Source organism: Electrona antarctica (genome assembly GCF_951216825.1).
Source record: "Electrona antarctica genome assembly, chromosome: 16".
Taxonomy (NCBI): Eukaryota; Metazoa; Chordata; class Actinopteri; order Myctophiformes; family Myctophidae; genus Electrona; species Electrona antarctica.
The window spans coordinates 9,394,970-9,420,299 of record NC_136797.1 but is presented as its reverse complement, the minus strand read 5'-3'; the positions used below and the strand labels follow the sequence as shown (position 1 = coordinate 9,420,299).

The 25,330-nt window shown below is 42.0% G+C and overlaps 1 protein-coding gene across 1 annotated transcript in view; it reads left to right on the top strand.

Annotated features, from left to right (window-relative positions):
* The first annotated feature begins 4,068 nt into the window (after positions 1-4,068).
* arhgef28a (Rho guanine nucleotide exchange factor (GEF) 28a) overlaps positions 4,069-25,330 on the top strand; it is a 115,907-nt gene continuing 94,645 nt past the window's right edge. The window contains exons 1-2 of the mRNA XM_079525339.1: positions 4,069-4,335; positions 6,389-6,440. Coding sequence (XP_079381465.1) covers positions 6,408-6,440 — 33 coding nt within the window. The 5' untranslated portion in view covers positions 4,069-4,335; positions 6,389-6,407. The remainder of the gene's footprint in view (positions 4,336-6,388; positions 6,441-25,330) is intronic.

Genomic DNA, 25,330 nt, shown 5'->3' with positions numbered 1-25,330 from the left:
CAATCTCCATGAGTGTGGAGGTCACCTTTGATCAGATGATGGACCATAAATTATACATCATCATGTAGGCCTATTTTTCATGTTAGTGTTCAAAAGTCACAAAAATAAGGTGCACAAATAGTGAAATCTATTATCTTTGAGGTAGATGGGCCTATGTGTGAATTTAAAAGGTGCTGATACTTCCCCTTATCCACCGGTCAAAGTTGAAACATACTAAGCTCATTCAGGGGTTATTCCAAATATTTCTTAGGAATCTGTCAAATCCCTCTGTGTGGAGTTATAAAAACAGCATGCACTTATGCCTTTGCACTTGATCGTTTACTTTCTGAAGATTATTTTCAAGGAGGGATTATTAGGACATTTGGTTGGAGCAGGTTGCTTTATATCGGCCAGTGATATATCAACTAGCATTTATCTCACAATAGGTAAACCAAATGTACAACATACAAAAAATACAAAACAATCTGTAAGACTTTCATTTCAACATTTGTATGCATGTTTTTCTTCCAAATGTTTGATCTTTCAAATAGGCTATGAAACAATCTAGTAATAATCACAGTCTTGTACGTTTGTTTTTATAGATTCTATAGGGAGAGAGAGAGAGAGAACATGCTTCCATCCATAGTTGTTGGTTAATTCAGTGGTTCCCAAAGTGGGGTCCGGGGACCCCTAGGGGTCTTTGAGAGAGTTCCAGGGGGTCCCCATCTGAATGATAGATTAGGAACCAAATGGACCCTTATTATGGGTCTCATTTGGTTCCATTTGTACACTCTCTGAGTTAAAATGAACTTTGATTTTCCTATATACAGGTTTAATGTTTGTTTTTAGTTCAATGTTTGTTAAATAAATCACACCTGTGTGAACTGAGTGGTGTAAGGTTTTATATAGCATGATCAGCTGTGGTCTGACGTAATGTCTGACCTTATATAAGGTAAGGTATTATATAGCCTGATCAGCTCTGATCTGACGTAATGAAATCACACCCGGATGTGATTTCACAACTGGCTTTTTTGTGCAGAAAAAATGAGCATGGTTGCTACGGTCATCCAGTTCACCCGGGTGTGATTTAATTACGTCAGAAATTATTTTGAACATAGCAACCATGCTCATTTTTTTCTGCACACAAAAGCCAGTTGTAGGAGTGGTTTACACCACTCAAAAAACGCCATTGACAATGAAGGGAAAATTGACGTCATTTTGTCCCTCATTACGTCATATTGTCTCTTTATTGTTAATGGCATTTAATGTTTGTGTTGGCACCGTTTGTTTGACATCACCATTACATCACCTAATCAACATGAGTTAGACTTTAATATATTTGCGCCCCTCACTTCACACAGGTGTGATTTTACAATATACATTGGGGTCTCAGAGATAGAAATGCCATTAAATGGGGGTCCGTAGACGAATATGCATGTCAAACTGGGGGTCCTTGAAATTAAACAGGTCGAAGATCACTGCTAGAGCCGTAACAATCTTCTCCTAATGGGGGGTCCCTGGCATATCTCTCCAAATGGGGGTCCGTGGGCTAATTAATTAGTGTCAATTTGGGGGTCCTTGACATGAAAAAGTTTGTGAACCACACTGGGTTAATTGACCTCGTCACGCTCCCTGGCTTTAGGCTGTTTGTTTATTTGAACTTGACTGTGTGAGGTTAATCAACATGTCTACAAAGCTGACTGTGTGAGGTTAATCAACATGTCTACAGAGCTGCAAAGTGGTGATTTACTACAGGGACGTGATTAGGCTTTGCACACGGTGAGCAGATTTAAGCCTCTGGAGTATTTATCCAATTCATTAGTCCCTTGAACTCTTCTATTGTAAACTGCTTATTTTTCCTGCATAATCCTTCCTGAAAACAAATTCAAACGAATATAGGCCTATTATGTATTTGGCCACATGCACATACCCCCATCTGAGAAGTTGTTGTTAGGCCCAGGGTTCCTTTTAGGGGGATATTTGTGTTGTTAAAAATGTACAAAATGATTCAAAAAATCTTCAAATTCTTTTCAAGATTTTTTTAACAGTAAAAACAATAAATCACACCTGTGTGAACTGAGCGGTCTACTCTTACTGTACTGTACTGTACTGTACTACTCGTGCTGTACATTACTGTACTGTACTCATACTGTACCATACCATACTGTACTGTACTGTACTACTCGTGCTGTACATTACTGTACTTTAGTACTCATAGTACTGTACCATACTGTACTGTACTATACATACACACAAAGCTGTTCCAGCTAGGATTGGCTATTTTTGTATGGTCAGTGGCCACGGTATAAATAGGGTTGACATGGGTTTCATTTCTCCTCAATTTGTTGAGGAACCCCCACAAGGCCCCCTGCAGGGGGTCCCCCGACCCCACTTTGGGACTGACTGACTTTACTTGTGTGTGAGGCATTTCACAACACATGCTCCTCACGCCATCTACAGGACAGGATAGGTAGTACAGCAAATAGACTGAAGCATGAGATATTATCAAACTTTATCATTATTCATTTATACAAATTTGTACCAATTTTAGATTCCATTTGTAGCCTACTCAAAAAAGTAAAGGGACATTTGTGTAATTTTGTTTAAACTTATTTATATACATAGGAATTCGAGGCCAGAATGAAATGCTATACCGTGTTAAAGCTAGGATATGGTTCATATTTTTAAACCTAACCCACTCTACACAGAACATAGGCCTATATCTCTTTTTGGATTGTCATCACACTTCTCTGTAATTTAAGATTTGAAATACTCACTTGCACAAAAGTGATGATACAAATACAATGAATGAACATTATTTCCCCTGTTATATCTTTCTCTGCCACAAGGTGGCAGCATTATATTAATTCACTACCATAATGTATGTTTTACAGGTGGTTTTGATGGCACCATAGTTTACATGAATAGATTACTTGTTACTTAGACCATTGGTTCTCAAAGTGGGGTCTGGGGACCCCTATAGGGTACTTGAGGGCGTTCCAGGGGGTCCCTAGCTAAATTAGAGATAGTTAGGAAATAGGAACCAAATGGACCTTTGATTGATTGATTGATTGAAATATTTATTAACAGTTTGCAGAATTACGGTACATTTCAAGCACAAACTCAATACAAAGACTGTTAACTGTCTTTGTACAGAGTGTACAAATGGAACCAAATGGACTCTCATATGGGTCTGTAACTCAGAGTGTACAAATGGAACCAAATGGACTCTCATATGGGTCTGTAACTCAGAGTGTACAAATGGAACCAAATGGACTCTCATATGGGTCTGTAACTCAGAGTGTACTGTACAAATGGAACCAAATGGACCTGTTAACAGCGATTTTACAATATAAACGGGGGTCCCAGAGATAGAAATGCCATTAAATGGGGGTCTAATTTAAATGTCGATTTGGGGGTCCTTTGAGTTTGAGAACTCTAAAGCCCAAACCACACCAAAGGGTCGGGACTACACGTTTTTATAAGGTAAACCACACCAATGCAAATCATTTATTATTTAATATTTACTTTATTTTAAGCCTACTTTCCACCAGCAGCACCACGTACAGAAGTGGTTCCCAAACCTCTTCATGTCAAGGACCCCCAAATTGACACTAATTAGCCCCGCGGACCCCCATTTGAAAAGATATGCCAGGGACCCCCATAAGAGATGATTTTTACGGCTCTAGCAGTGATTCTCAACCCATTTAATTTCAAGGACCCCCAGTTTGACATGCATTAGTCTATACGGACCCCCATTTAATGGCATTTCTATCTCTGGGACCCCCAATTTATATTGTAAAATCAATGTTAATTTAACTCTGAGAGTGTACAAATTTGTCCACTTGTTCCATTTGTCCATTTGTCCACTACATTTGTGCATTTGTACTCTCAGAGTTACAGACCCATGGTCCATTTGGTTCCAAACTATCATTTAGCTGGGGACCCCCTGGTACTCCATCAAGGACCCCTGGGGGGGTCCCCGGGCCATAATTTGGGAACCAATGACGTATACACAGTGCACTGACTGCACACACACGGCTTATACTTTCAGAGCCAACTGTCATCCGTTAGGTTGCATTGTGTCCATGTTGAGAGGAGGAGGAGGAGGAGTTATTCTGGGACAAGAAAGAGGAGACAGAATGAACACAGAATCACACAACTCTTTCACCTGTGTGTGTGTGTGAGGAAGTATCAACTTAACTACCGTGTATCTGACACTGAAACAACCTGACTTTGAGTCAGAGAAGCAGACGAAAACAAGAATGGTTTCAACATGAATGGCGTGGAAACCGAAGAGTTTATGGACAGGAATATAAGTTTGTAAAGGAGCGGATACAGAACGGAGAGACTCAGGTAACGTTGATGCCGAACACAAAACAACCGATTTACACTTCGTCATACAACGGTGGCACTCGTCGAGACAATTACATATCAGAGTTGCAAGTCCTCTCGAGATGAAAACGTAGCAGGGAGATGTCTTGTAGAGCTGTCTTGTAGAGTCTTGTAGAGCTGCTGTTGAACGATTGTATTATTTCAAGCATAATATGCATATGCAGCAGCATGGCCATCATTCTTCATCACCTCACACCGCCTTCGTGTCACTGTAGTGCGTTCGTTGCGTTATTATTGGATCAAATAAAACAAGACGGAATCATTTTAATACACATGTTTAACATTGACAGTGACAGTATGTCTACACAGGTGTCTATAGTGATTTTAAACACTAATTTATGTATTTTTTTTACATTGTAGAAGGTACGGGTAGATGGCTATAGCTAGCTCCTTTCGGAACCCTACGTTAAAGTTTCTGACATTTTGATGACTTTACGTAGGGGTCCAAAGGAGCTCAACCCGGGGGGTCCGGAGACGGGCTAGGCTATAGCCAGCCTATACTTTCTTTCACAAATACTGCTGGACAAACACGTCGTTGGTCGTAACAGGAATAGCTAGATATATCAATGTTTACACTACAGTCTTGTTGTTCATAATCAGGTTTTGTCTATTTTAGGACCAATATTCGTCCTTCAAAGTAAGTCATTAATTGGCATTTAAACACCTGCAGGCTAACGTGTGTGTGTGTGTGTGTGTGTGTGTGTGTGTGTGTGTGTGTGTGTGTGTGTGTGCGCGCGCGCGTGCGCATGCATGCATGCATGTGTGTATATAGCCTACTTTTACTTAACAAAACAAAGTGTGTGTATGTGTGTGTGTGTATGTGTGTGTGTGTGTGTGTGTGTGAGAACGTGTTGTTTAAATGAAGGTCATTTAATTGTTCAGCTATAATCTCGCATAAAAGGCTCCATCCATGTTTGAGAGTGGTGAGAGTGCTGATAATGACCCATTAGGCCAAGTATCATGGGAACTGTTTTCACTTCCTTGTGGCCTGCCTGCTTATCTGTCTGTGTGTGTGTGTGTGTGTGTGTGTGTGTGTGTGTGTGTGTGTGTGTGTGTGTGTGTGTGTGTGTGTGTGTGTGTGTGTGTGTGTGTGTGTGTGTGTGTGTGTGTGTGTGTGTGGCTGCGTGTGTGTGGCTGTGTGCGTGCGTGGAGGACTCTGGGATAACTGGACACCGGACACACTAGTCTGTAAAAGTGTTTTGGGTCAGTATAGCCCACTGTCTTTCAAAGTGAGTTAGTGACTGGTGACAACAAGCAGTATTTCCAGTTGTAATTCCAACCAAGATCAGTTACAGCTTTAGTAAAGGTCAGCCGTTGTTTTCCTTAGTTACGCTGTAGCTATAAAACCATACAGTAGAGTACATGACTCTATGACATCCAGTGGTCTTATCCTACACTCTCAGAGTTACAGACTCATAATATAAGGGCCCATTTGCTTACAAACTACAATTTAGCTGGGGACCCCCTGGGACTGCCTCAAGGACCCCTGGGGGTCCCAGGACCGCACTTTGGGAACCACTGCTATAGAGATATACTGATACCGATTCCAATACCCATAACTTCCTTTGATATACCGAGTAACGATCCAATACCAGTGTGTAATCTAATCGCATGAGGCCATTTGGTTCCATTTGTACACTCTTGAGAGTTATGGTGGGCCTTGACATTAAATAGTGTCAGAAGAACCACGGATCAAGCATAAAGCATAATAAGTCCATTAATAATTGTTAAAGTGCAGCTACAAGTTGGCAAAATAATAATGTAAATAGTACAGTATAAGGGCATAAACCGCTACTGCAACATTAAGTAAAGTATTTACTGTAAATGAAATATCATCATGTGATACATTATGTGGTACTGTTTTGTCATAGACTTGGCGATACCGATACCAGCATTTTAGGCAGTATCGGCGGCTTTCGGGACGAGTCTAGTACTTTGACTTAACCACTCGTGTAAAACATATTTTTCTTTTCATATTTATGTATAGTGACATGAAGATGTTTTGATCTTGTAGGAATTGGGCGCACAAGAAGATGGAGCTCAGCAGAAGAGAAGTACCTCTGTATGTAAGTAACGTTCCTATATGTTCTGTGTCTGTGTCAGGGGCTGCAGGCATGTTCTGTGTCTGTGTCAGGGCTGCAGGCATGTTCTGTGTCCGTGTCAGGGCTGCAGGCATGTTCTGTGTCTGTGTCAGGGCTGCAGGCATGTTCTGTGTCCGTGTCAGGGCTGCAGCCTGCAGACATGTTCTGTGTCCGTGTCAGGGCTGCATCCTGCAGACATGTTCTGTGTCCGTCTCAGGGCTGCAGCCTGTAGACATGTTCTGTGTCCGTCTCAGGGCTGCAGCCTGCAGACATGTTCTGTGTCCGTCTCAGGGCTGCAGCCTGCAGACATGTTCTGTGTCCATGTCAGGGCTGCAGCCTGCAGACATGTTCTGTGTCCGTCTCAGGGCTGCAGCCTGCAGACATGTTCTGTGTCCGTCTCAGGGCTGCAGCCTGCAGACATGTTCTGTGTCCATGTCAGGGGCAGGGCTGCAGGTGAAACTGAAGCCAGCAGGGTTTCACTCCCCAGGGAGGGCTGGACCTCGTACTGCCCGCTCACCAGATGACAAGGCCCTGCTGCCCAGATCAGCCTTCTGGGCAGTGTTGATTTCGTCCTCTATTCACAGACGAAAACTAAATGGAAACGAAATGAAAACTAAGCTATGATGTCTAAAACTAAGACTAAATATACTGACAATTTCGTCAACAGATAAAAACTAGACTAAAACTAGACTCACACACACACGCACACGCACACGCACACGCACACACACACTAATTAGCCTGCAAAGACATGTCATTTTCCACTTGGTTGCATGCTGAAAATAGCCGAACTACAAGCTCACAACGTAAATGTAGTGGATTAAAAGTACAATATTTGCCTCTGAGATGTGTAGTGGAGTAGAAGTGAAAAATGATATCTATTGTACTTAAGTACAGTACTTTTCACCACTGTAAAGGGGCATCGTGGGATTCAGACTGGGAGAATTAATCTACCTATTGTTTATTAGCCTTGTAAAAATGGAGCCCATAGCGGTCGTGTTTATCCATTGAATAAATACACATTTTCCGTTGGATTCACCTTTTTGAAGGTGTGTTTAAACTATTAGTGTGTAGGTAGAGTGTTTTTTTTAACATCTGCCACCAGTCCAGTTCACACACGTATCAATATCATCATCACCTTCCTCAACCTCCCTCGTTTCAGCTTTCTTTCTTCCTCTGTCTCTTTATTTTAGTAACAATTTAACGGGTTAGTTCAGATTTTTGGACTTAAAGCTGTAGGAAATAATGCAAACGGCAAAGATATTAATTGATTCCCTGAGTCCCGTGGTGGGAGTTCTGGTCTTGATTAAGTAGTTCCGGTCATTTTGTGGGGCTCTGGGGGGCCACGCATTCAAAATATATTAATCCACAAAACTAGCGTTTTTGTATTGTTGACTATTTCTACCATAATATGGTAGAAATACAACGTTGCTCTATATTATAGCGCAGCGTTCGTTCAACATAGAACCCTCTGTCACATGGAACTATTTTTGTGTCCTGTATCACTACGACAGCAGCAGCACAAAGCCGCACTGAAAGTTGCACTGTTTGGTAGAAATAGGTAAACCATACAAATTATGCTAGGTTTGTGGATTAATTAATTATCTTTTTTTTTTAAATGTTTTTTTTGTGGCTTTTGCCTTTTTATTTTATTTATTTTATGGAGGGACAGACAGTAGGCTGACAGGAAATGGGGAGAGAGATGGGGGGGGGGTGACATGCAGTAAAGGCCGTCGGGATCGGGAGTCGAACCCACGGCACACTGCCAGACTGCATTACCAGCCAAGGTGCCTGGACCGCTGAGCCACGGCCCAGGCCGGATTCATTTATTTTTAATGAGTGGCCCCCACAGTGCCCTCCACCAAATGACCGGAATTACTTAATATTTACCAAAACCAGACCAGAACTCCCACCACGGGACTCAGGCAATCAATTAATACCTTTGCAACCAGTGAGTGACTATATTAATGGCAAGTATTAATGGCAAGTATTTCCCAAGTAAGTCCAAAAATCTGGCTCCATTTACACTGGCAGCCAAATCCAGCCTGAATCAGATCTGAGCCACATCCAGATTGGAATCTGATTTGTTTAAATGAGTCATGTGACATGTTGGACTCATTTAAACCAATCAGATTTCAATCTCGATGTGGCACAGATCTGATTCAGGCTAGATTTGTCTGCCAGTGTAAATGGGGCCTAATTCATTTATTTAAATTTTAATGTGTGGCCACCAGTGCCTCCCACCAAATGCCAGGAACTAATATTCACCAAAAATCTGAAGCCCGCCCAACACCGTCATTTTGGGTGTCCTTGACATGGAAAGGGGTGAGAACAACCTACGCTTTTCAGAACATTGTTAGGATTTTCGACTTTAGAAGACGTTTATGTAGGTCACTTACTGTAAAGGTGGCCTTACACTAGCCGATAATCGGGCATTTTTGACGCTCGGGGGGGGTGCCCGACCGCTCAAAGCGTGATCGGGATCGGCCCCGATCAACATCAAGAATGTTTGATATTTGCTCTGCCCCGCTCCGATTATCCTGTAGTGTGTGTGTGGTGCTATCAGATTTCAGATTGAAAAAAATCGGCTAGTGTAAGGCCACCTTAATCCATTGAGACCTGGAACGCATCCATGTCACGTTAGCGTTTAACCACATTAACCATTAACCCATTTTGGGGCGGGAACCCCTTTTGGTGTTTTAAACATTGTTATAATTTAGCTATTGAAAAATAGCAGATCTACAAGCTCATAGCGCGCCACCGAGTGGCGCGCTATGAACTTGTAGGTCTGCTATTTTTTTAAAATCGTTAAAATGTGCCTCAAATCTTTCCGAAAATTGTCATGATTTAGAAAACTTTTTTTTTAAAATTTCGACGTCAGGCCTGAATTGGTTAAGACAGTACTCCTCTTTCTCCCGGCGTGCCAGTGAGGATATCCTTCAAGCAAAGCAATATTCCAGATTGCGTCATGCGGGATAATGTTGCTCTGTGTGACCTTTTAGTTACAATAAGTACAGTATTTGGTCCCAAATCCGTTCTTAACCCATTCAGGCCTGACGTCGAAATTTAAAAAAAAAAGTTTTCTAAATCATTACAATTTTCGGAAAGATTTGAGGCACATTTTAACGATTTTTCAAAAATAGCAGATCTACAAGTTCATAGCGCGCCACTCGGTGGCGCGCTATGAGCTTGTAGATCTGCTATTTTTCAATAGCTAAATTATAACAATGTTTAAAACACAAACGGGTTCCCGCCCCAAAATGGGTTAATGGTTAATGTGGTTAAACGCTAACGTGACATGGATGCGTTCCAGGTCTCAATGGATTAATGGGTTTGGATGTTAGTCTTTCGAGAATCGAGACAGACGGTTGACTGTTTTGCCAATAGCTAGGTTTCGCAGATTGTGGATGTTTAGCTTCTCAATAGCGGTATGAATGAAGTGTGACCTCATTTGACCTTTTAAAGCACACAGTAGTAGCATGGTGACGTTTCCCACGTATTTGATCCGAGACCCCATTATGTGTCGCAAGTAAATATCCCTTTTCACTCTTGTAGTAAGTTTGCATATTTTGGGGGAAATGTCTAAAATATGAATCCAGCAATGCAAAAACAAAATGTACTTTTGCAATGCTTTTGAACACTTTTAGAAGTATTTTTAAAAGCAAGTATACTCCAGTAGAAATTTGACGTAGCAACTTTCACTTGTCGTTGAGTAATGTTTGACCAGGAGGAGGATCTTTACTCAATCTATCTATACTTAAGAGTAAGTACTTAAGAGTCTTGCTCGGGGACACCTCGACACATTGGCAGGTTTAGGAATTGAACCTGGGACCTTCTGCTTCCCTCTCTATCCATTCAGCTATGGCCGGCCGTCCACCTCTCAATGCTAGTTGTTCAATCACTGGGTACGGAGCTTTTTTTAAATAAAGAGTGTTATTCTAACACACACATTTTCTTATGTACTGTCGTACTGTACTTAAGTACAAGTTTTAGGAACTTTTTACTTAGCTAAAGTTTGCCCAATTTTCTATACTTCATACTTCTACTCCACCACATCTCAGAGGCAAATATTGTGTACTTTTACGCGACTATTTGAATCCTTTATTTACTAGTTATTGTGCAGATTTCGATTATTGTTGCAAAACACAAATTATTAACCAGCCCTATAAGTACTTTGGCTATTTGAAAATAGCTGTTCTACAAGCTCACAGCGTGTCGCATTAACTCGTGTGCGTGCATGCGTACGGTGTGCGTGCGTGTGTGCGTGCGTGCGTGCGTGCGTACGGTGTGCGTGCGTGCGTGCGTGCGTGCGTGCGTGCGTGGGTGGGTGGGGGGGTGTGTGTGTGTGTGTGCGTGTGTGTGTGTGCGTGCCTGTGTTTATTCAGGTGGGAGTATTATTCCAGTGATGTTCTTAGCTGTGTGTTATTGTTGGCTGCTGATGTGACATCACCTGCTAGAGGGCTGTGCGTGTCTCCTAGTGTTTTGGTTGACTTTAGCTACATTTGTATTCGGTGGCAGTTAAGTACATTTACTTAAGTACTGTACTTTACAATGTTTTGTAAAGTAGGCTACAGTACAATGTTTTGTACAGTACAATGTTTTGTACAACAGTAGTATTTCCATTGTACTTTTAATTCACTGCATTTATTTGAAAACTTTGGTTACTTTACTAGTAACTTAATTACTACTTGATCATTATTATAAAATCACACCCGTGTGAACTGAGTGGTGCAACTACACATTTATTGTGATGTCACACGCTCCCAGTGACGTCACATACTAACCATAGCAACCATGCTCCCCCGTACAGGCACAAACACACACGGGTACTAACAAAGCCAGTTGTTGGAGTGGTTTGCACCACTCAAAAATGTACATGCCATGTATACATTTCGCCCATTTGGAAATAGCCGATCTACAAGCTCACAATGTGTATTGTGAGCTTGTAGATACTAGACCGGTGCCTGGCTGTAGAGCACCGAGTAACGATGGAAGTTGGAGATCCATGCCCCACCCGGCTATGCAATACCCGTTGTACCCGTGTCAGAATACATTCCACCCATCTGTCTGTGTCCCTTTTATGCCCATATATGGAGACTTCTGTATCTGTCTCTCTGTGTCCCTTTATTCCTATATATGGAGTTCTGTGTCAGGCATGCCCAAATATGGAGTGTTGTGATGTCAGAACAGGCCGGCTCCATATATGGATGGACCCTGGGCAGGGGCCCTGTCGAGAGCCCGGGCAGAGGCTTTTTGTGGCGGCTCTGGACAACCGTGCGTCTGACCGACCTGATATGATACATGCGGGATAATGTTGCTCTGTGTGACCTTTTAGTAACTTACAATAAGTACAGTATTTGGTCCCAAATCCGTTCTTAATGGGTTTGGATGTTAGTCTATCGTTGACTGTTTTGCCAATAGCTAGGTTTTGCAGATTGCGGATGTTTAGCTTCTCAATAGCGGTATGAATGAATGAAGTGTGACCTCATTTGACCTTTTTAAAGCACACAGTAGTAGCGTGATGACGCAAGTAAATATCCCTTTTTACTCTTGTAGTAAGTTTGCATATTTTGGGGAAAATGTCTAAAATTCCACACTCCCTGTGGGGGTGTGGAACGCGTGTGTCGAATTTGAAGTCGGCGGGTGAACGGTTCTCGAATTACGTGCATTACAACCGTACACACGTACAGAGACATGGTGCATTTATAGAGAGATAGATGCTATTTTCAAAAGATTTCTATACGTTTGAAAACTTTACTTTTACTTTTGCACTATTGATACTTCAGTATAACATGTGAGTACTGTTTTTTTCCACCACTGGTGTACCTTACCTCCATTTCTACTCAGTAGTACTAGTAGTAGTAGTAGCCGTAGTCTGAAAACCCACCTTTTCAGACTCCACCATGGCCCATAGCACTTAGACAGCACTTTTTAGACTTAGATAGCATTTGATACAGACTTATAGCATGTTATGTAGACAGCACAATAAGTGCATTGTATGTAGTCATAGCACTTCATAGTATATATGTACAGCATAGTATAGTATATATGTATAGTTTATATGTGTCATTATATAGATATGTTCTAGCTTACGCATGTTTCTTGATAAATGCTTTTTATACATGTGATGTATTCCCATGCTTTTTGTTCTTGCTTAATATAAATCGCTCTGGATTAAGAGCGCCTAAATTGTAAATTGTAGTACTAGTACGGCGGTGCCAAGTGTTGCCACAGACTGACTACCTGCCTGGTGTGTTCACTGAACCACAGACTGACTACCTGCCTGGTGTGTTCACTGAACCGGTGGATATCTGTAATGTGGCCCTGATGGTTTCTCAGAGCGCTGTCATCATGTGTCACATTTCACACCAAAAATCTTACTCTGCCAGTTTTATAATCGTAGATTAATTTAAGCACAATGAGAAAGGCTTCCCATGAGAAAGGCTCTCTGCTAAACAAACAGACACACACACGTACACACACGTCGCGCACACACACACACACACACACACACACACACACACACACACACACACACACACACACACACACACACACACACACACACACACACACACACACACACACACACACACACGTACACACACGTCGCACGCGTGCACACACACACACACACACACACACACACACACACCTGCACAATGTAATTTTTCTGTCAACAGTACACACTGACCAAGATAATGTGTAACTACATTCATAGTGCTTTTATATCACTGAACATTTTGCACTAAATGGGCCTTTTGCTTTGCATAATGTTATACAACGACGGTGGACGGCAAGTACATTTACTCAAAGTACTGCACTTAAGTACAACCTTTTGATACTTTATTGTTCTCGACTACATCTCAGGGGCAAACTGCCAATTGTACTACACTATTATTATTTGACAGCTTTATTTACAAGTTACTTTTCAGATTACAATTATTAATACAAAACGCATATTATTCCAGGAAAACCATTTTCTTACCTTAAAGGAGAATTCCATGCTAGAAGGCTTTCTTACCTTATTTGTAGTTTTTACGTCCCCAACAAAGAGGTCCAGGTGTTATTTTGTGCAAAAGTGCATTATTGGCTATTTCCCCTAATATAAGCCCTCAATGGGGGTTGGGTTTTTGTGCTAATTCGCTTATTTCCATCGAAAAAAGTAGTAAAGTGTGCCGCTTGGGATACTATTTACATTATGAAGAGAGGATATATACAAAAAACATTGATTTTTGAGCGATGGAAATAAGCGAATTAACACAACACCCCAATGCCCCATTCAATTCAATGCAATTCAACGCAATTCATTGAGGGCTTATGGTAGGGGAAATAGCCAATAATGCACTTTTGCACAAAATAACACCTGGACTTGTAAGAAAAATGTAAGAAAGCCTTCTAGTTTGGAATTCTCCTTTAATTGGATGTGATTATATCTAATAATGAGTGGGTACAGGTGAACAATAGGCCTATCTCACAGCCCGCTTTCCACGCCCACTTCCGGTAGATAGTGGTGTCATTTAACATTAGGCATTTACACTTTTTTTCTCTGGAGAATCTAAGTACATTTCCTAATGTTAAAATGTCAAAGACCGATAATAATATGAAGAAAACACAATGGTATAACAACTCAAATAAGTAGAATAAACCTTACCTTTACAAAACGGTAGTTTGTGGCTTGTGAAAATACCTCTTTTAACATGGAAGCCTATGGACCAGAAAAAAAATAACACCACTAGCTCTAAAAGGGGGCGGGGAAATGCTGTGAGATAGGCCTATTACATGACTCCATCCAGAGCGCACCACAGCTGCCTTAGAGCATGCACGCTGGGTCTTATGCTAGTTCTCTTTCTGGTCATTATGAAAGATAGACGTGTAGAAACACAAATTCGAGCCATCAAAGATTTTCACCTGTACCACTCGTTATTCGATATATTAACATCAGATTATGGTAAGTTAAGCACTATTTTATACACTTTGGCAATAGAGGGTATGCGCGTGACATCATCATTATACCCGGAAGGTACAGTTTGCGGGAACTCCTACTGAGTGGCAAAAAACTACTGTCTGGCCTTGACAGCCCATACAGGTACATCCAAAACAGAAAAGTCCTATCTGATTCCATTATTCAACGTTAAACTCACTTTTACACTCGATTTGCCACTCAATTTATGCATGCGGATAAAATAAAGATCGTACTCAGACTATATTTGGATGCCAATACGTTTGAATACAGACGTTTTACTTGTAACGTAGTATTTTACTGTATATTATGGTGTTGCTACTTCTACGTAAGTAAAAAATCACACCCGTGTGAACTGAGTGGTGCAAGGTCTTATATAGCCTGATCAGCTGTGGTCTGACGTAATGTCAGTGACCATAGTAACCATGCTCATTTTTTTGGGTCCCACGTACAGGTACACACACGTACAGGCACACACGTACATAGACACAAACATAGATACAGACAAAGCTGGTTGTTGGAGTGGTTTGCACCACTCAAAAAGTCAAAGTACTTCTTCCACTACTATCGGCAACAAGGGGACTCTGCTTGGCATCCTTGTTCTTTTAATATGTGAGCAATGAAAGGCTCATGGTGGCATGTGATTCTTGTGACAATCCTTTGACATGTTGGCTAAGCTATTGGTATCTCATTAGCACACCAGATTTAATCAGAGGTATGTGCTTCAGCCCAAGTGTGAGAGAAAGGCCTACAGTTCCAAACAGGCAAACTTAACCCGTTTTGGACTGAGATCAGATTCTACAAATGTCTTCTACATCCTGACAGTTTTCTGAAAGGTGTAGGGTCGAGGTGGGAGGTATACACAGACTAATGGATGAAAACACAGGAGTCTATTTAGCCTGCGGCTGAAAGGAAATGGTTCCCTTTCTCCTCCTCACCACTAAACACTGGCTGGCTTGATGCGTCTTGCTTTGGATCAAAGGCCATGTGGATACGAACAAAGTACTCAAGTATACATTTACTTATTTTGAGTATCCCTGTACTACGGTTTTTCAAAAATAGCAGACTTACAAGCTCGTAGCGCGCCACTCGGTGGCGCGCTATGAGCTTGTAGATCTGCTATTTTTCAATAGCTAAAGTATAACATAATACTAACACCAAAAGGGGTTCCCGCCCAAAATGGGTTAACCCGTTTTGGACGGGAACGCATCTGTCGCCGTTAGCTTTTAGCCGCTTTTAACCATTATTTTAAACTTTAGCTGTTGAAAAATAGCAGATCTACAAGCTCATAGTGTTGGCACCGAGTGCCGAGCTATGAGCTTGTAGACCTGCTATTTTTGAAAAATCGTGAAAATGTGGAGCAAATCTTATATGAATATATATTCTTTCAGAGCGAACGTTTTTAACTCAAGTCTTTGCTTCTGGGGAGGTCCCTGGAACAACATATTTTCAGATGAGGGTCGGTGGGCAATTACATATATTTTTGGGGGTCCACCTTGACATGAAATAGCTTGAGAACGACTGACATAGGAACATGGGTTTATGAGAACGAACTGACATAGGAACATGGGTTTATCAAGAAAACTGGTGTCGAATCTGTTCTCAGGTCTAAACCGGTTAATAAAGCTCCAGGGTGATAATTGATATCCCACAGCTTTGTTATGACGAGTGCTTTCGTTTTTCACGTTGGCGTTCCATGACAGCCCACAGGCTCTTTCTCAGAGATATCTTATCCATCATATTTGTACATCCTTTCTAACATGCGCTGAGGGCACTTTGAATATAAGGCGATGATGAATCGGCATTCTGCGTGATTGAAAGGTTACGCAATGCGTTGTGAGAACTAAGAAGCCTCATGATGCTGTAGAATATGCCAAGTCAGTGCCTCTCCCGACTCCCCGCTAGATGTTTGATCAAAGTGAGACCACTAACAACCATTAATATCAGTGTTGTACTGAAAGAGGATTAGTCGTTAAAGGGACACTTCACCCCTTTTGCAATCAGATCCTATTTTAATGATGTTTGGGAGACAAGAAACACTTTCCTGGGGTTTTTCTGTGGGTAATATGTGTTTTATTTATATATTTTAGTATTTCAAAGTGTCCATGGAGACTGCTCTCACTTACTTCCTGGACTACATGTTGTCTCAGTAAGGCAGCCCTCCCCCTATCCACAAGGAGGAGCAGTTCACCAAAGCATTATGGGAATTGTAGTCCAGGAAGGAAGTGAGCCCAGTGTCCATGACATCATGGAGTCCATGGACACTTTGAAATACTAAAATATCTAAAAACACATGCACACTGCTGTGTTTTTCAGATTTTTAGCACCGTTTTTTCCGCCAATTTTCCAAAAAACGCAAGGACCTGGAGTTTAGGGTATATTCATTGGAATGGCAAAGACCGTATCCGTACTACATATAGCATATGTCTTCTACCTCATAGCAGGTATGTCCAAAACTGTTACTTTTCAGGATCCAAATTCAAAAATATCAAAAGTAGTGTCATGCTCAAAATGCGTTGCTTCACGCTGCATTTTCGAGTTTGTCGATCCAGAGGCGTATCTACAATAAATGGTAAATGGTGCATTTATATAGCGCCTTTATCCAAGGCGCTTTACAGAGATTGTGCATTACATTCACCCATTCACACACACATTCATACACCGATGGCAGCGGAAACCATGCAAGGCACCAACCAGCACATCAGGAGCAATTAGGGGTTCAGTGTCTTGCTCAAGGACACTTCGACTCTGGGGGAGCCCGGGTTTGAACTGGCAACCTTACGGTTACCATCCAGGCACTCTACCCCTGAGCCACCGCCGCCCAAATAAGGCGAGGACAAGCGTCCGCCTGTCCAAATCCATTTCTGCCTGGCCAAAATCCATACAACGAGGAAAAAAAGAGGACAAAAACAAGACCTGAGAACTATTAGTGGACAGCTGATTGGACGTTGCGGTAGAGCGCGACCCTCATCCTACTCGTCTGGCAGGTATATCTCTTTGAAAACCTTTTAGTGCTACGATTGTGCACGGGGAGACGACAATTAACACATCTTGCCTGCCCAGTGCCCACAATGTAGTTCCTGGAAATGCCACTGTGTCGATCTGCTACTTTTGATGCGTTTGTGTGAAGCTGATCAAGTAGGGCCGTTAATTTAGGTAAAAAACACAAAACGTTAGAGATATGAGGTTTCTGCCTGACAGACAACAACGATCTTCCATCACTGGTGTCAAGCTGCCATGTAGTGTTTGCGAACGCAGTGATTGCGAACGCAGTGAGCATTTACTATGAGACCCAGCAGATCATGTCTGTGTGTGTGTCTGTGTGTCTGTCACGCTGTAACACCACCCGCCCACCACCAGAGGGCGCAACTGTATCACACACAAAAACACACACACACATGCACGCACACACGCACGCACGCACGCACGCACGCACGCACGCACGCACGCACGCACGCACACAAAAAACTTAACTTAAAAAAAAATCTTAACTTAAAAAAAAATTAAAAAGGAAAAACGCACACACACACACACACACAAAAAACTTAACTTAAAAAAAAACTTAACTTAAAAAAAAATCTTAAACACAAAAAAAATAACTTAAAAAAAACCTTAAAAAATTACGTAATTTATTCTAATTGTTGTTTTTGCAATTTACGAGCTGCGTTCGCTTCCCGCGTTCGCGCGTCTTACTTGTATAATGAGCTGTTGTTGTGTGCTGGTGTATGAGTGAGCGTACCCTTTCCTCTCATCCTCCCCACCCCCTCCCCTGAACACAGAGCTGTGTGGCTTCTGGTTCCCTGAGCCACCACACACCTGTTGTTCTTGTTGTTTTTTTTCACTGCAACAGCAGCTGAAGGTACAATATATGTAGCATCTCCCTGAGGGCACTGAAACAATATATGGGAATGCCCATATATGGAGTATTATTATTGTTTTACGTTTTCGGGCCCGGGTAGGGCGTAAAATGTGTTGCTAAAGTAATTGGTAAGGCCAGGCAAGGGCCTCGGGCCAGCCCAGTTAGGGCCCAGGTATGGCCAGCTTTACTTTTTCGGGCCTGTTGAGAACTCTAGTTTTCGACGGCTGCTGGGCGCGGCTGCGCTAATAACTTTGGGGCGGGCCCGTCTAGAGTTTGAATGGACAGGACAGGTATCAGTCAAAAGGGAGACATCGAAGAGGAAGGACGGGTGGGGAATTATCAACATTATGGTCTTGGAATGTCAGAACAGGTCAGCTCCATATATGGAGATCTAAGGGTTTGAGGTTTAAGGTCAGATGTAGGCCTAGAGTTGCTGGCCGGCTCTATATATGTAGATCTAGCTGATGATCCAGTATTCTCCATGTATGGCTATCCAGGGTTTAATGAGGTCAGTGTCGTGAGCTTCATATATGGAGACTGACATACATATATGGAGTGTGTCACGAGGCGTGACGGACGGGCGGAGTGTCAGGTTTTGCAGGTTTTCAGAGTAATCTGCGACCTACGGTCGTAAATAACGGCTCATAATGTAATAACTTAAAAAAAAATGTTTAAAGCGCTATGAAGGAAATACAATTGCAACAGGCGGTCAGGCGCTTGTAGAAGGCCGTCCGTCACACACAGTCTCGCCCGCAGCTGCCGCTGATTGGTTCGATCCGCAGGCACGGGGCAGGTTTCAACGCCAAGCCCTGCATGCGCAATCCCAGATGGAGGCTGTTATGTATTGTGAACTTGTGAACTCAATACCGCCCCCCCATCTGTTGGGGTAAATCAAATCAAATCAAATTCGGGGAGCCCAGGATCGAACTGGGAACCTTCCTGTCCGTTACCCAGTGGTGTAAAGTAACTAAGTACTTTTACTTAAGTACTGTACTTAAGTACAATTTTGAGGTATTTGTACTTTACTTGAGTACTTGTACTCCACTATACATCTCAGAGCCAACATTTGTACTTTTACTTCACTACAATCATTTGAAACTTTAGTTACTAGTTACTTTGGCTATTTTAATTCTGATTAGAAAACATACATTAACCACTTCAACCCTATACATTTCGGCCATTTGAAAATAGATTTCATACACATTTTGAACTTTGACATTCTGCAATATGTACTTTAAGTACATTTTGATGCTGATACTTTTGTACTTTTACTCAAGTACATTTTCAATTCCGTACTTTTACTTGTAACGAAGTAGGCTACTTCTAAATTGCAGTATTGGTACTTTTACTTAAGTAAAACAATTGAGTACTTTTTCCACCACTGCCGTTACCACCCTGCCCTCCGAGCCACTACAGCTCCATGCGTAAAGTGAATGGCAAATCGAGTGGCAAAGTGAGTGTAAAAGTGAGTTTAACATTGTTTAATGCAATCAAATAGGACCTTTGTGTTTGGATGTATGGGATGTCAAGTCCAGAAAGTAGTTGTTTTGCCACAACTACTGGTAAGCACATGCATACCCTCTATTGGACAATGGATGAATGGGTGAAATTGTTCTGTTAAATTAGTGTGGATAAGTTCCTCATTGGAACACATTAGGCTGTGTTTGACCTAAACACCTTCCAAGACAGCTTGAATAATTGATTGGAGTCATTGGAGCTGGTTACAGTGTCACGGTCATGAGAAAGGGCAAGGCTGAGAAAGGATTTGATATCACAACAGGCTGATGTCTGTCATCTCATCAGCACTGGCGGAAAATGTATTGTGTGCCTGTGTTAGGGGCGACTCACACGGTCGCAACAGATTGATGTATGCTTGTTGTATGAGATGTATAGCTGATGCAAGCTCGCAATGCATTTCCAATGGGAGTCACATGGTTTGACACAACATTTGTGTTGTATGAGGGGGAGGGGGGCAGTCGAAACACAGCCGAAAGCCATACAACAGCTTGTAGTCTAAAAGGTTGTATCAAACCATGTGACTTCCATTGGAAATGCATTGGGATGCATGACACTTACATCTTGCTTACATCTAGCATGCATCAATGTTGTATGCTAGATCGAAAGGTGTGAGTGAGGCCTTACTGTTACAAGGCCTGTTTCCAATTTTTACTTGAGTAAAACTGCAAAATTATTGGCATAAAAAATACTTGAATAAAAGCACTCAAATCTTAAATAAATAAATAAGAGGAACATATTCTAAGTATAAAAGCTATACATGTAGCAACATGTATACATTATATATTGGTTTTCAGCAAACTTACGTTTGGGTTTATGTATGTTTAGTAATCTAAATCTACAAAGTAACTATAGTAACTAAAGCTGTCAAATAATTCTAGTGGTGCAAACAGTACAATATTTGCCTCTGAGATGTAGTGGAGTAGAAGTATCAAGTATTAAAATGGAAATACTTACGTAAAGTAAACGCAATTGCTCTGAAGCACACTACTTGAGTAAATGTACGTATATTTACTTCCTGCTACTGATTGTGTCTAAAGTGATGAGAAAGGGCCAGATCTGTTATGACAACAGCATCCTGGTGTTTGTGTGTGTGTGCGTGTGCGTGTGCGCGCGTCAGATATCAGTCCACATCCCCCAGCCAGCCCTTCCCCTCAGGCATCAGACACATAAACAGCATCTCTCAACGCATTTAGGGCTTATCAAGGTGATCCATCGGCTCAAACTAATGTCCTTCTGTGTCACACTCATATCGTTGCTGCCGGGCGCAAACCTTGTGTGTCCAGAACTGTTACTACTTTTTTAAATCTACGTTATAAAACGCAGAGCCACAATAGATCCGAAGTAGAGCTTTAATTGACAAGAAAATAATCACACCCGTGTGAAGTGAGGGGCGCTCTTATCATCGTACATCATCACAACATAAAATAGACACTATTTGCTCAGACACTATGACGTAAAATTTTACTTTCATTGTCAATGGGATTTTAATTTTTGTGTAGAACAAAGACCCGCACACCGTCTGCACTTGCAATACGAACTTTATTTAGGCAACTTCTTTCTAACCCAAGCTTATTTGGGTTAGAAAATGGGGTCCAGGCCAGGGGTCCTTGAGCGGGTTTTACAAGAAATTCTCTAAGGAGAGAATACCAGCACTCACGGACAGGTCATTTGGTTTAAGGCACTTTTATTATTTTATATTCGCACAGCATGCTGCACTAGGGCATTCACTTCTAGTCATTTTTACTAGTTGACTAGTTGCCTAGTTTACTAGTCGACTAGTCGACTAGTTGTTAAACCACCTTTTATGTTTGAAAAAAAAAAAAAAAAAAAAAAACATTGTTTTTTTTTGGAAATAAATATTTGTACATTTAAAAACTGTGTACATTGGTGACTATAACTATAATCTACCTGATATTGAGGCCTACAAAATCGGGGGGAAAAAAATAAAAATAAATGATTTTTTTTCTTCTTATCAACTAGTCGACTAGTACCAGCAAGGTCGACTAGTGGATTTACTAGTCGACTAGTAAACTAGTCGACTAGTTACATAATGCCCTATGCTGCAGAGCAGACAGCACAACGTACGCGTTTCGGCCTATAGCCTTCGTCAGCGTTATACTATGGCTGTCAACAACAGAAGTGTCACATTTTATAGTGTCCGTTAGGGTGCGACACCTTCCTCTGTCCGTGTTGATGCAAATAACATAGCCAACAAGAACCCAAAAGTGCAGTCATAGTGGACAAATTCACATTATAATATATACACACATCACATTGATAATCAATAATGCATTGAATGGCAATCTCTGAGTCCTTTAGACCAGGGGTTCTCAACGTTTTTGGCCGGGGACCCCCGGAAATGCTTTGGCAATGTCTCGGGACCCCCGCCCCGCCCCCTCCCGACCCCCAATATAAATTGACTGCTACAATAACCTTAAACCATTTTGGGCGGGAACCCCTTTTGGTGTTTTAAGCATTGTTATAATTTAGCTATTGAAAAATAGCAGATCTACAAGCTCATAGCGCGCCACCGAGTGGCGCGCTACGAGCTTGTAGGTCTGCTATTTTTTTCTTCTTTTTTTTTAAAAAATAATTTGGGGACCCCCCAAAATAATTTGGCGACCCCCCGAGGGGTCGCGACCCACGGGTTGAGAACCCCTGCTTTAAGACAATGTAAGAAAATAAAATAAAAAGATTAAATGTGCAAAAAGGGCAACCGGTAGCCAAGTCCTTTAAAGGAGGGGTGGGAGGGGGTTCAGGGTTTATATTGGAGGTAGTAGAGAATGTAATGTTCTTTCCTTGATGAGAAGACAGGTTGAGCAACAAACCAAACTAGCAAAACACTTGTTAACTAAGAAAAAGCATGTCTTAGGGCCTCTCTTCTCAATGAGAATTCAATTGAAGTCCACCCCTCTCTAAAAAGGTTGTCATTGTATCTACACATAAAAGACAAAGGTACAAATAGTAGCCTGAACACTTAATTCCTTGAGCGGGTACCAAGGGGCCCCCTGCAGCAAAATGTGTTAATATTGCATAAAAAACACGTTACCACCTTTTTAATCGCAAATAACCAATCTGCCACCTTGAGCTTGCCAGATGGGTTTCTGAAAAACATCTTGACATTCTGCAAATGTTTGAACATTTTCGAACACAATTCTTCTCTTGTGGGGCTCCTTCCCTCCCTGGCTCATTTCAAACCGGGGGCCAGTGGATCCTCTTGTGGGGCTCCCTCCCTCCCTGGCTCATTTCAAACCGGGGGCCAGTGGATCCTCTTGTGGGGCTCCCTCCCTCCCTGGCTCATTTCAAACCAGGGGCCAGTGGATCCTCTTGTGGGGCTCCCTCCCTCCCTGGCTCATTTCAAACCGGGGGCCAGTGGATCCTCTTGTGGGGCTCCCTCCCTCCCTGGCTCATTTCAAACGGGGGGCCAGTGGATCCTCCTCCACTTGAAAACATTTGGGAACCACGGGGGTTAGACGCAGAGTACCGAGTCTTTAGAAACATGACTTTTATAAGTGGAATAATGACTGGCAGAAGACCGAGAGGGAGTGAATGAAAGTGGGATCGTCCGGTCGTCCCACTTTGCACCGCTTCCTTTCAGTTGACCTGAGAACGTGTTCTCTCTCAGCTCGGAGGGTTTCAGATGACAGAGGAAATGTACATTGTTGGCGGAACGCAGGGCAGGCTGCATGCTCCGGAGACGGAGGGGTTCCCTTCCTCCAACCTTTTAACACATTGAGAGCCCACGCAAAACTGCCCAAAATCACTTTCACCTAGAAAATCCATTCACATTTTTTATAATTCAGCTGACTGTGGAGACACATGCTGGAACTTTTTACTTTGAAATGTTTTATAGTTTCTGAGTTATTTAATTTAAATGCCAAATGCATTCTCAATGGCGAAAACACAAACTTTGGCACCACGTGTTAAAAAAAAAAGTGTTTTGATTTTTCAGATTTTTTTTTTTTTCAAAGACGTCCACAGACGTCTTGGGCTATGCACGTGCGGTAATACCCAGGACGTCCACAGACGTTTTGGGCACAAAATGTGTTAAGCTCGAGACCCAGATCAGTCCTTAACCCATTCTGGGCGGGAACCCCTTTTGGTGTTTTAAGCATATACTTTAGCTATTGAAAAATAGCAGATCTACAAGCTCATAGCGTGGCACTCGGTGCCGCGCTACGAGCTTGTAGTTCTGCTATTTTTGAAAAATCGTGAAAATGTTTCACAAAGTTGGAATATATATTCTTTCAGAGCGAACGTTTTAAACTCAAATCTTTGCTTCTGGGGGGTCTCTGGAACAACATATTTTCAGATGAGGGTCGGTGTCCAATTACATACTCAGAAATGTCATGATTTAGAAGGCTTTTTTTTTTTTTTTTTTTACGTCGGGCCTAAATGGCCTAAAAACTCCTTATGCAATCTGACCATGCAGTCGTCCAACCTCAGCGGGCGCCGGTTGCAGCACTCAGTCATCCATCCTCACCTCCACACGGGAGAGCGCTTAGTCATCCTTCATGTCGGGATCAGCTTGCAGCGTGTTGTAATCTGCATCCACAGCAGTGAAGTCCTCAGTGTTTATTTACCCCACGTGTGTTACTTATTTCCCTTTGTCAAGCCTAAAGGCCTTTTTCCGGCGGGGAGCGAGTGACGCAGGCGGTATCGCCTGTATCAGTGACAGGTCTGCTCCAGGTCTGGATCCAGGTCTGGATCAGTGACAGGTCTGCTCCAGGTCTGGATCAGTGACAGGTCTGCTCCAGGTCTGATATTCTTTATTTTTTTTATTAGGACCGCCGCGGCCGTGAAAATTAGTTTCCGTAATCGCCCCTCAACTTCTCCGTGCTTCCAAAATAATCGCAATTAATTACTAGGCGTGTCAGTCGCTCTGGAGCCGTCTGAGAAGTCCTTAACTCTGAGAGTATAAAAATGTAAAACTTCTGACTGTAGTGTGTACATTGTGATCTTCATGGACCATACACAGTACACAGTATTGACAGAAACATGGTCCCTTACAGTATGTGACATCATGTGGGATGCATAGGGGGATGAGGGTAGACACACACACACACACACACACACACACACACACACACACACAAGGTGATATATAACATACACATACAGGAACAGACAAGGTGATATAAAACAGTACAGTACAATTCTAAGCATTCATGAGTATCTTTAAAGCTGTATTACCATGTAAGTTGTTTTAGTGAATAAAGTGCTATTTTGTCCAATCTGTATGGTAGAGTATGTTAATACAATATAACTTATGTACAATTTGGGTGGTTGTATTTGGTCTCTCTGTTCTTCTATTGAGACATGTCACACTCCCTTTTGACACGATACTGTAGTTTCCGTGGTTAAAATGTCAGGACTTCAAGCAAGGTCGCGGGTTCAAATCCGGGGTAGAACAGTAAAGTTACATATTAGTGTGTACAGTAAGGTGTGTACAGTATATACAGTAAAAAGGGCCCCCAGCTACAGTAAATGATTGAGATTGGTTCCATTTGTGCACTCAGAGTTAACCCTTTTAGA